This window comes from Dermacentor albipictus, chromosome 5 (assembly GCF_038994185.2).
Source record: "Dermacentor albipictus isolate Rhodes 1998 colony chromosome 5, USDA_Dalb.pri_finalv2, whole genome shotgun sequence".
Classification (NCBI taxonomy): Eukaryota; Metazoa; Arthropoda; class Arachnida; order Ixodida; family Ixodidae; genus Dermacentor; species Dermacentor albipictus.
In genome coordinates this window covers 80,020,582-80,033,065 of record NC_091825.1, presented here as the reverse complement: position 1 = coordinate 80,033,065, position 12,484 = coordinate 80,020,582, and the positions used below count along the sequence as shown (strand labels likewise).

The 12,484-nt window shown below is 46.6% G+C and overlaps 2 protein-coding genes across 3 annotated transcripts in view; both read left to right on the top strand.

Moving 5' to 3' along the window:
* The window catches only part of LOC135910803 (uncharacterized), an 85,266-nt gene that overhangs the window by 11,310 nt on the left and 61,472 nt on the right, over positions 1-12,484 (top strand). Inside the window, exon 1 of one of the 2 annotated variants that reach the window (XM_065442909.2) lies at positions 3,350-4,865. The exons of the other annotated variant lie outside the window; for it this stretch is intronic. The gene's annotated coding sequence lies outside the window, so the exon portion shown is untranslated. Of the gene's footprint in view, positions 1-3,349; positions 4,866-12,484 lie in introns of those variants that run through there. 2 annotated transcript variants of the gene reach the window in all.
* LOC139060314 (nucleolar protein dao-5-like) lies at positions 3,958-4,869 on the top strand. The gene has a single exon (XM_070539416.1). It carries the CDS (start codon positions 3,958-3,960, stop codon positions 4,867-4,869), a length of 912 nt encoding a protein of 303 aa, XP_070395517.1.

The window sequence follows — 12,484 nt, the reverse complement described above, 5'->3', positions numbered from 1 at the left end:
GGCGGGGGGAGGTTTGGCTTCGCTGGGGGGGGGGGGTAGGGAGGAGGAAGGCCCACCCCGGAAATCTCTGGAGGGGGCTCGGCCTCCGGAGCACCCCCCCTCCCGCCCCCGTGGTCGGCGCCTATGGCTCATACATACACACAAAAAAAGACAGAGAATGTTTCTCTGCGCTGTTATTTTTAAAAGGACGTACGTATTAATACATGTATGGTAGTCGTATGAAATTCAAGATGTTTTCTTACACAAATATATATATACCGGGTGCGTCAGGTATTTCAGAACAAAGTTACGGCCAGACGCAGACAGACCCAGATACTGGATACAGATAATTTATGTCTATTTAACGTTGTCTACAGGTGGCCATGCATCCAGTGAATGTCATAATTCAATGAAACCGCCCAGAGCAGCAAAGACTCCACACGCTGCCGAAACCGACCGCAGCCTGTGATGAGGTGTGTCTTCGGAACATTCGCAATTGCATCAACACTAGCTCCCCTGAGAGCCTCAAGGGTGTTGTGTGGGTGCCTATTGGACTCCCTCCCAACTATGCCCCATACGTAGTAGTCCGGTGGGTTGAGATCTGGGGAGCTGGGAGGCCACATGCTCGGAGTAACGCGGTCGTGGACGTTTTCGACCACCCATTCTTGCGTGGCATATGGGCTGTGCGGGATAGTGCAAGTCGTGCTGGAAAACATACGGCCTCTCACGTGCTACATCGGCTATTCAGGGCTTCAAAACCGTGTTCAATATTTCATTGTAAGCAACATCGTTAACTCTGGCACCTTGGAGAAAAAAATGTGGAGGCGTCACGTCCCCTTCACTGCTCACGACAGCCAGGACCATCACTGACGCTGGAAATTTTGTGCGCATGACAGTTGGAACATCCTCGGGGCCTTTGCGCAGCCACCGATCATTTTTACGGTTCAGCTTCTGGTCCTGGACGAAGTTCCAGGTGGTCAGGTGGTTCTCCTTAGTTTTCTCAGACAAGAACTGTCATCTCCGCATAGCATAAGACTTGTATCGAAGGCCCTTATGGACCTCACGTCTGACAGTGGCCTCGTCAACCTCCACTTCCTTGGCGAGGGCTCTTATCGACTTGCCAGGGTCTTCATCAATGATAACTTGGACACGAATAATAAATTCTGGTGTCCTAAGAGCGTCATAAGGCTGACAATGTCGTTTATATTGTGAAACAGCGTCCACATCACCCTTGGCAGCCTCCAGTTCCTTCCGAACTTTGAACACGAAGGGTCAGGCAACTTTCAAGAATGTTGCGATCTCCGAATCAGGGTGTCCTACAGACAAGGACACGATAACTGCGTGCCTCTTCATTTGCTGGGTTAGCCAAAGTTCTGCCATGGTTACCTGCAGCAAAAAAGTATTTGCAGCTATTACGTACCTAGAGGATGGGGGTCACGAAATGTGTGTTCTCAAATACTTGCTGCACCCTGTATATATATTCACGAAGTGTTATCAGAAGTACAGGATGCATACGTGAATATCTTGGGAAATATCTACAAAGATTCCACATGTGCCTTGGTTCTTCGCCAGAAAAGTAGAAGGTTACCTATTAAGAAAGGGGTCAGGCAAGGAGACACTCTCAGAACGACAGAAAGCTGTGCTAGTTGGTAAGGATTCATTATGCAGAAAGGTATTCAGTAGCCTAATGATGGAAGTACGTGCGTGAGTCAGCCTTCGATTACTTTACATAAGGAAGTGATTAAGTGCCTTAACGGCTATCTCCACGTAGACCGGCACATCTACCCGACTGACATGTGGTGATACCATCCCTGAGCTTGTTGTTGTTGCTGTTGTAGCCTGTGGCACGTGTGGCTCCTACCCATGATGGGGGATTGGCCAAGAAATGGGTGGATTATTCCAAAATAATATAGAGCATAAATTGCGCAGATGAGTTTTGTGTCTTCTTTCTCCTTTTCGCCTCAGTGCTCCCTTCAGTTCATAGTCGGCGTTCGTGTTGTCCACTTGTCTTCTCTTGTGTCCTGTCTGCACGCCTCACCTTTCTGCATAATGAGACAGTCTCTCCAATGCTATTCACTGCATGCTTAGGAGAAGTGTTCAAGCTATTAGATTGGGGTGGCTTAGGAGTGAGGATCAACGGCGAATATCTCGGCAGCCTTCGTTTCGCAGATGAAATTGTCTTGTTCAGCAACACCCCAGATGAACTGCAGCAAATGGTTGAAGGCCTCAACCGAGAAAGCGCAAGAGTGGTGCTGAAGATTAATATACTGAAGACAAAGGTAATGCTCAGTAGCCTAGTGGACCGTTAGAGTTGCACCATGGGTGCCAAGGAAAGTGAAGCGTTGCTGAGGACAGCAGAAAATTAGGTGGGGTGATGAAATTAGGGAATTTACAGGTGCAAGTTGGAATCACCTAGTGCAAGATAGTGGTAATTGCAAATCGCTGGGAGAAGCCTTCGTCCTGCAGTGGACAAAGAAATAGGCTGATTCTGATGACGATTCACCTAACATGCAGCTCTGCAAAAAATTGCGCATAGGGGAAGAAAGGTCCTGGAAGAAGGTTGACAGAGGGATAGGAAACAAAATTAGACATATAGAAAGAAAAGGTCGAAATTTTGCAATCTTACTTAACCGCAGCTAGAGTAACTGTCCTAAGCAATGAAGGCACAAAATCTTGGTTAGTCTTGACTGTTAATAAAAAAAAGAGTTGATCAGATGAAATGGTTGCGGAGTTAGGAAGCAAATCTGTCGATTCAATATGCTGCTGAAAGATGAAGTTTAGCTATTTGCTCTCTGATGGGGGGGGGGGGGGGTCGAGGGGAGGGGGGCAAGGCCAGTGAACCAACTAGCAGTCGCCCTTTCCCTAGCTGCTTGTGAAGACGATGAGACAGTTTATTATTTCTTGTTAGTCTGTCACCATTTTTAATCCTTACGGGAAAATATTTGAGAAACGATAACCGTTTCGTCAACTTCAAATGAATTTCTAAATTTCTTACATATATATTTTCACTGCGAGCCTCCTCTCTTTGATGACATACAGATACTTACTCGGCTGTTGAACAATTTCTATTTGTTTCGGGGCAATTTTCTTGTTAAATCTTTAGTTCGTTATAATGTGTTCTATTCCTTTTAATATTCCTCAAACGTGCCCGTAGTTTACTTGAAAATTCTAAAAGTAATCTTTTAATTTCATCCCAATCTTGTCAAATTCTCCATAGTGGGTACGCACCACCAGAAGAGGAAAACCAAATCGAACTGGTCACTGTCACAACCATAGCTTTTTTTTATTTCTTATCTTTTATTGATTATTATTGTTATTGTTATTATTATCTTATACCCGGTTTTGATCTGATTATTTCCTTTTTTCTCCAAACACGAAACGTTTACTTTTAAACTCACACGCCCAAATTGTTAACTCCCTTGTTATCATTATTATTTTTAGGCACCTAATTAAACCGCCCGATTCTTGGCCAATCCCCCACTGTGGGTATGTGCCACGACCACTAAGGACAACAACAACAACAACAACAACACACCTAATCTAGTCAAGTAAGGCGGCACTGTTAGCGTCGCTATCGCGGACCGGTGCTCAAGGAGCCGCGCCGACGTTTTTCGTGACTGCACCCAGCAAGAAATACGGCAAGGAAAACGGCGTCCCGCGACAAGTTTACCCAGAAGCACTGAGCACTGCCCTGCCGTAGGCACACCGAAGTCACGTACGGCGGCCACTGAGCTCTGCTAGCGTTCCCGCGAGATCCCCTAGGCATCCGGTTGTCGCCAGTCTGTGCAGAAGTGACGCAGTCATCACCCTCGAAGCTCTAGCACTCATCTTCCGAGGCTGCCTGCGAAGCAGAGAGGTTTGCCGGCAATTGGTTGCCATAGCTGTTTCAGGCTCTGCGGCACAATACCGGAAGGACAGCGGAAAAGACTGCCAGTGTCGCCGAAAGCATCACGTCCAAGTCGTTCTCGAGGAGCGCACATGGAGGTCCGGAAACCGCGAGAGGCGTCGATTCAATCAACAGCGACCACTCCCCGATCGCAGAGCGCCAAAAAGGGCACTTTGTCCAAATCACCGGAGCGCAGCAGGCCGCGTAAAGTGGGTGAAGGGGCAACCAAGTCACACGAGGAAAGGAAAGACTCACCAGGCACAATGCGAGCCGGCTCTCAGTCACCGGCGAGTGAGGGACGGAGTTCGCGGGTTACCGAGGAAAGGTCGCCTGGCTGCAACAGCGACAAGCGCAGCGCAACCGCTACACCGACGCCGGCCCTTTCGCGAGGCTCCCCGCCGCCGACAGGAGACCCCAAATCGCCACTGGCCAAGACAGGGGGTCCACGGACCGCCAAGAGCGACAACGCGCGGTCGCGTGGGAAGAGTAGCTCGCGAGACGTTCCAGTAGCGTCGCTCTCGCGGACCGGCACGCAAGGACCCGCGCCGACGTCGTTCGTGACTGCACACAGCAAGAAATACGGCAACGAAAAAGGCGTCTCGAGATCGCCAGGCCGCACACGGGGCGCTACCGCCGCGACAAGTTTACCCAGAAGCACTGAGCAGTGCCCTGCCGGAGGCACACCCACGGTGCCCACGGTGGCCACTGAGTTCTTGCATTCGAAGCCTCGCTGTACGGAAGGTTCGAAATCCCGTGGTCGAGGCTTGAGTACCGTGTCACCGCGAGGCGTCAGCTCTAAGCAAGGGTCACATGACAGCAGAGAGCCCCAGGCTGCGCTCGCCACTTCACGGTCGGCCCGAGGAAACCAGAAATCGCGTGACGCGAAGCCCACGTCGACTTCACCGCGACGGAGCGTCGTCGGCAAAGGTCAAGTGACCGGCGGCCGTAGCAGTTCCCAGGATGCTAAGCCTGCCTCGTCGACACCAGTGCGCAAGGACAGGTGAAGGTTTTTACAAACGCCTGTTCACTCATCAGATTTAGGCAGTCAGTAGGGATAGTTGGTGAATTAAGAAGGAGGCACGCGGTAAGATGGGGCGTATAATCCGGCGAACTATTATATCAGCAGTCTTGTTCAATAAATTCCTTAAAAAAATTCTACAGATACCAACAGTCGGAGGAGGCTGATAAATGTGCAGGCGGAATTTGGAATCAGCTATCGCAAGACTAGGGTATAGCGAAGATCGCTGGGAGATGTCCTTCGTCCTGCAGTAGAGATAAAAATAAGCTGCTGCAGCTGATAATGATAACACAGGAAATACTTAAATATTTAACATCACAGTGGGGTACCGACGCAAAAGAAGAAAACAAAGAGAAAAATAAATACGCAGCTTACAACTTTGTTGGGCGAAACACATGCAATGAAGTAACTTCGAAAATCCACATTTTAAACTAGCGCACGGCATGGCCGGGTCTAAGCTTAGCCAGCGTCCGCGTGTGCATGGCCACTGATCGGATATATATATATATATATATATATATATATATATATATATATATATATATATATATATATATATATATATATATATATATATATATATAACTTACAGATTGTACCATATGCGCTAGGCCTCACGTTCTCGGGGTCTACCAGCTGCAGCGCACAAGCAATAAAAGACCGAAATCTTTAAATTAAATTGTAGGGTTTTACTCGCCAAAACCACTTTCTGATTATGAGGCACGCCGTTGTGCGGGACTCAAGAAGTTTCGAGCACCTGGGGTACTTTAACGTTCACCTACATCTAAGTACACGGGTGTTTTCGCCCCCATCGAAATGCGACCGCCGTGGCCAGGATTCGATCCCGCGACCTAGTGCTCAGCACTCCAACGCCATAGCCACTGAGCAACCACGGCGGATACCGAAATCTTTGCTTCCCTCGTGGGAACATCGGTGATTTGGCCCATTGCCAGTGCTGTTATTTTTCCGCTGTTGCGCATACGTTTACATCGATCGTGCGATTTAGTCCTATGACGTCATTTAGAATGATAATATATATGTACACACATAAAAAACAGGCGAATTCCACGAGCATGCAGCATAAAATAAACGCACAAGTAGAAAGAGACACCCGCTGCGTTAGCGCTAAAATAATATAGTAGTCGGAGTTGGCTTTGCGCAACCGCAAAAGTGGTAATAGGGAAGTGGTTTGAAGAGCGGTTTCTTGCATAATTGAGTTTTCCTTACGCGGAAGCAATGTTCATTTTTGCGATAGTATGTGGACACTCCAGGCGCATTTCTGCCGTCGCCGTCGCCGCGAGGTTCCGCATGAGCGAAAGCGTGTGAGGGTGAGCCGGCGAACGCGGTTCAATTTCGCGTGTTCGAGCGAGGAACGCGGCCCGGTTGCGTGCCCTCTCCTGTGGCGCGCGAAGTGAGGGGGTGAGGGGAGGGAGGAGGGACGTTCTTCTACGGCAGCTCCTACGGTGCCTCGATGTCCTCCTCGCCCACCGCTTCGAACAGAGTGGAGGCAACCGCGGCGTCTACTACGGCATTGGCCACGCGAATCGCGGACGCCGTAGTAGACGCTATGGCGGACGCTGTAGGGACGCGTTGCCGGTGCTCGTGTGTCTCGAAAGCGATCTGCGACGTGGCTAAAGTGCGCGCCCGCGCGTGCCTCATCTTCAAAGCGATCTGCGATGTTTGCAGAGTGCGCGCAGTGCCGGTGGCTTCGTATGCGCTGTGCTTTCGACGTTTCGTTCGCGCTGAAACGAGAGATGCAGGAACGAGAGATGCAGGTCAATTCGCCTTGCTGCTGCCGCGATTCCTCACTCCAGAGTTTTCACAGCGAGTTTCCGCGTTCATCGAGCGAGATGTGTTCATGTTTACCTGTGCGCACGTGACACCGCGCTGGTTAATTTAGTTAAAACACGTTCACGGGCTAGTTGGTTTGAATCCTCGATAGAATGTGTAAGCGCGATTGAACAAGGACGTAGAAAGAATCAAACACGCAAAGACAGCGCTATCTCTGTGTGTCTGTTTCTTTCTACGTCCTCGTTGAGTCAAGCTTACATATTCTATCATTGTTAATTTTGTTAGCAGGCGAATGTTTACAGTTTATACGGCCGATAAAACTACTATCCTTACTTGGTACAGCCATCTACTAACTTACTATCGCAATCGGTACTTCGTCTTTCGGGCGGAACTGCGAATTTATTGTGGGAAAGAAAAAAATTGAACTTTATCTGTTTTTATATTTTCTTTGTTAAGGCATACTAAAGTAGGGTACAACTTAATACAACATCAGTTGGCAACCAAGGCACACGGACCGCGTGGGGTTGTGTTATTCTGCCAGCCAATCACAGAAGTAAACAAAATCGTCGCCATGCGACCTTTTCAATATGGCGGCGTACTTGATAGTTCCGGAGCGTCTGCTGTTCTTGAAGAGTCTCTTCATCGGCGGAAGCTATGAGGTGTGCAACAGACATGGACAAAGTGTATGGAGTCTGAGCATTTAATTCTTGAAAAGCCCGCGGTACAGTTCATTTCACTGCCGAGTCCGTTTTATTACTCATGAAACTTCACTGCGTGAAACTTGACAATAAATATTGTCAAATTTGCGCCCATTTTCTTTCCTTTCTTGACCCGTCCTCGCGTAGTTAATCCAAAAGTTAATATGAACGAACCAACAAGCTCAGCTAGAAACCATTCTTGACAGCTAAATAGTTGCAGCGAGCAAGACAGTATTTTCGACGCCCTAGAAGTTCTTTACTTTCCACCCTAAAGCCAGGTCTTTTCGTATTGATCGTGCGTGTTATCAGCCGTTCGTAAATATTTTTTTTTTTTAGCGAGAAGTGCTGCTGATCGAAGGCTCAACCTAAATTCAATCGTACCCGTGCGTTCATCGCGTCATAAAGCATATACCTTTAAGGTCAGTCTCTCTCTCTCTTTCTCTCTCTCTCTCTCTCTCTCTATCTATCTATCTATATATATATATATATATATATATATATATATATATATATATATATATATATATATATATATATATATATATATATATATATATATTCCTGTTTGGCCAGTACCACTGAAGAACCGCTGTCGGCTTGCTGGCCTGCTTTCCGAACTGGCCGCTGGCGTTGCGGACGTCCTTTTGATATAGCATAATTGTCAAGCATTATAAATTTTCACATAATTTTTCGGCTCGGCTTCATGATTTCTGGGCGCTGTGCAACGGTGAACGCTGTCGTTGAGGGCTGACTTGGTTGCTGAGCCCGAGGATGGGAAAAGCCACCTAGAAAACTAGGTTGGCGTTGGGATGGGTGTGATCCCAGCCGTGGCTACCGTGTTTCGACGGAAGCGAAACGCGAGGTGGCTGTATACTGTGCAACGTCAGTGCACGTTAAAGAATCCCAGATGGTAGGAGTTATTCCACAGGCCTCCACTGAGCCGTCCCTCATTACCAATGTGTCGATTTCGTCACTTATCCAATGCCACCAAGAAGTCACGAGCTGTGTTTGACGATATGAGAGCACTGTGCAATTATTTTATGCCTAACTAAACTGTCTTTGTACTGCATTGAGCAGAATCATCCTAAAATTTGTGTAACCATAATTGCGCAGGTCAAATGTTTGATGCACTCTTGTAGTACAGAGCAAGAAATTGGTTTCCGTAACCACGAGCATTAAATGGTGGAGAGTTCGTTTCAAATGTCTTGGGTGCATGTCTGATTCATACGCTACCCAAAGATTGCCTTACATTAAGCTCACACATGATGTTACTGCAAACTGGCAATGCAGCTATGAAGCTGTTCACTGCGTCACTCATAGCTCATGTGCAGCTTTCGGAGGTTATAAACACCGCATACCATACCATACATAACAGTAAGCGCAGACGTTCATAGAAGCAGCAAATGTCATAGGCGTACCATCCTTGATTAGGATATGCCATGAACAGAGTACTGCAAAAGTAACTGCACTGTTGCGCATTCAGAAATCAAGCTGCATGTGCAAAGACATTTGCAAAGTTCTTGTGTCCAAGATCGGTGCTTGGTTGAGCTGCACTGGGCTGGTATAAACAGGCAATATTTAATGAATCAGATATTGTAACAAAAGTTTTTTTTATGTAGAGTATAGCAGTCCACGAGGCATTGTTGCTGGGTCAGCTTTTCACCGTTGTTCATGTTAACTTAGTGTTGTGGCAAGACATCTTTGAGACACAGGCTATACTCGCGGAGGACTTTCTGTGGCAATGAAGGGAAAGCTACGGGTGCGTGGCTGCTTCTCGTGTATTACGGCGCCAAGTAGTCCGCCAGCGTTTGGCAGTGCTTTTGGTTGCTCGGAACAGACGCTGAATCGAAGCAACCTCACGGGCGACGGTTTCGCGTTTGCCCAGACGCGGAAGGGAAAAGCCGCAAAATAAGTAAACTTTTACATTCAGTGGTGCGTTTTATCTTATTTAACTGTTGCTAATAAGGTGCTTATGTTTTCGCTTCCCCAGCTTAAACTAACGTGGTTGAAAACACGGGACTTTTTTCAGAAGCACTCTCACTTGTGCGCACTTTACCTCCGTAGCTTTCCCTTCACTGCCACAGAAAGTTGTCCGCGAGCATAGCAGACAGACTGTATGTTTATTTTTCCGTTCAAGCAATATGCGGTGTTGGGCTTGAGTGAAGAGACCCAAGACCCAGTGGCTTCAGTGGGACAAAAGAGCATGCATTGGACTAGGACAGCATAGGCCTATAAACAGATGTAGTACATACATACATACATACATACATACATACATACATACATACATACATACATACATACATACATACATACATACATACATACATACATACATACATACATACATACATACATACATACATACATACATACATACATAGCATTCACAGCAAAACATTTACCTCTCTCTCCCTCTGTCAGATGTTAAATCTCATTCATTATCTCTATTGCCATGAAAGGCGAAATCCTGGGTTAATGTAATCGTCTTGCTGTCCACTGTCAATAATGTTCAGAGAGGAGGAAACACAAGTGTAAAAAATATGTCATTTCTCACTATACTTTAATCCACGGTAATGGGGATGGAACACATTAGACACTGGTCCTATGATGACTGCACTGATATTTGCTCTGCGCTTGAGCCCAGAAAATACATTTTGTCGGCGTAGACCCACTTCTACCTATTGACTATATTGCCTGAAGTGCTGACTTCAGTCTTTCCCGTACCGGATGGAAACCGATGCCGCACAAGCACTGCTTCTTGCTGTCCTGCTGAATTATAAAATTATAATTACGACCAATTATGATGGTACAATTATGATGCAACCATAACCATAAATAATGGTACAACCGTAACCTTTGCAAAAGAATTGAGAAACCGTGTAGGCAGACAAAACATTCCGAGCAGTGTCATGTCACACACTAGCAAAGCCTGCATTCATTACATGCTACTGAAAAGAACTTGAGAAACGGATCCCTTAGGATATGCGTATCTGGACAAACAGCTGACCCACTGGGCGCCCTCAGGGACTCTGTAACTGGGCGTCCCTAGCATGGCTAAATTCAGAGCGCGAACTACTAGGACACAGGCTAAGGCACAAGACAAGACAGGACACGACGCTACTCGCAAATGAAAGTTTTATTCGAAAGGTTAACGACTGTATAAACCTGACACATCCTACTTCATCACATATCATCATGAAGCGCAATAGTTCGCCGAATAATAGTCACCGTTTTTTTTGCATTTTTCGCTTTTTTATGACGTTTGATGACGTGAGATGAAATAGGGCGTGTCAGGTTCGACTACTATATACATGGAAAAAAGCACTATACATTTGACAAACAGCATTCATATAGCCAAAGCCTTGGTTGTGCTTTATGAAACGCTTGAAAACAGTGCCGCTTTGTAAAGGAGAAAACCGGTGCAAAAATGAGTGACAAATTGTTCACCCCTGACCATTTTCTAGTAAACAACAGAACCACCTGATGACGATGAATATTACGGCGCAAGGGCGCCTCTAACCAGAGAGCCCCTTTCCACACATTAGTTTTATTTACACAAAGAGGGGTTAAAGACCCATTTTCCAAGCATTTAATGCCAGAGAGCCGAGCACTAGGACAGGGAAAAGCTTGTACCCATTGCATCACCTTTACGTAACCGGTGGCGCTGTGGCTAGAACCCCACACCTCCCGCATGCGAGGCGGATGCTTAAACTACTAGGCCAGAGCTGTGATAACAGAAGAAACTGTTAAGCACTTTGCAATGTTCTGAGTGAAAGCATGTTTTCTCCAATTCAGTGACAATAACTTGAGTACGAGTAATGTACCCTTTCAAATCCTTTTGCATGTGAAAGGGACTTGGACGGATCAAAAAGTTCATTTGCATGCATTAGCGAAAAAAAAGCCCTTAGGCAGCACATCTCGTATGGCACTTCACATTCATTTAGAATGCTTTTTTACAGAATAAAGTACTTCACAATATTCTTCAACTACTATATGGAAGAAAGCACTTCACATATCACAAACACTCATGGTCAGACCTCCCCACTGACTGATGCACTACAGAAACTACTGAGCACTTTGAAGTCTTTCAAGTGAAAACATGTTTTGGACATTTCAGTGACGAGTAACGTGAGTGCGAGTAATGCGCCCTCTCGCATGTCTTTATATTATACACTACAATTTCTTGGAAAAGAAACATTTTTGGCCCGTTTTATATTACACCTTACACTTTATAAAAAAGATAATTCTTTACAATTACATTCCATAGCACTTTTCTAGTTCAACAAGACATGGACATTCATAAAGCTTTTTGAAAAACAGAGTAGAAAACTATTTTCGACGTATTCCTTGAACCAGTTTTGCGGGCAATGGCTCCACTTGGCACTGCTTTCTGGATATGACTGATCTTGAGCTGACGTCCTCAGCAAGAACACGGTGAATGCTTCGGTAAAGAGCTCTCTGGTTCCAGATATGATCGCAGTAGCCTAGGCTCACTAAGTAATACAGGCCATTGCACATCCCTAAATAGAGGCACACTGTGCCCTTCAACAGTTGCATCATTCGCAGCACTGAAGAATGGCCGAACGTGTGGCACTGACGGCACAGTGTGCATCTACAGCGACAAATGTGGGCTACACTTTCTGGGCAACATTGTGAAGCGAGTTTGTGCCTTCAGGAGTCTCCAACGTGGTTCGTGATGTACAAGTAGGCTCAGGAGGTGACATCAGTTGAGCCCTCATGGCCGTCTCTCAGACTGCCTTGCAGTTTGAGGAGATTAAGTAGGACCTTGTGTATGCAAAGATGCTTGTTAAGCTTGCCAGCATGTTGACACTAGCAGGTGTAGGGTCTCAACCAGGGCAAGCTAAAGGAGGTGTGGAGTTTGATCCCAAATACTGGCGGGCAACCACCAATGATGCAATGGGTGCAAGATATCCCCCTGGCTTGGTGCTTGGTTTCTCTGGAGTGAAACGCTTGGAAAATGAATTTTCGAGCCCTCCCCCCCCCCCCTCTTTGTGTAAAGAAAGAAGGGACACAATGGGCTTTACCACACAAGGTGCATTTAAGTCACTTTAGGATCGGTGACCCATTGAAGCGTCGAGGGGGTGGCAC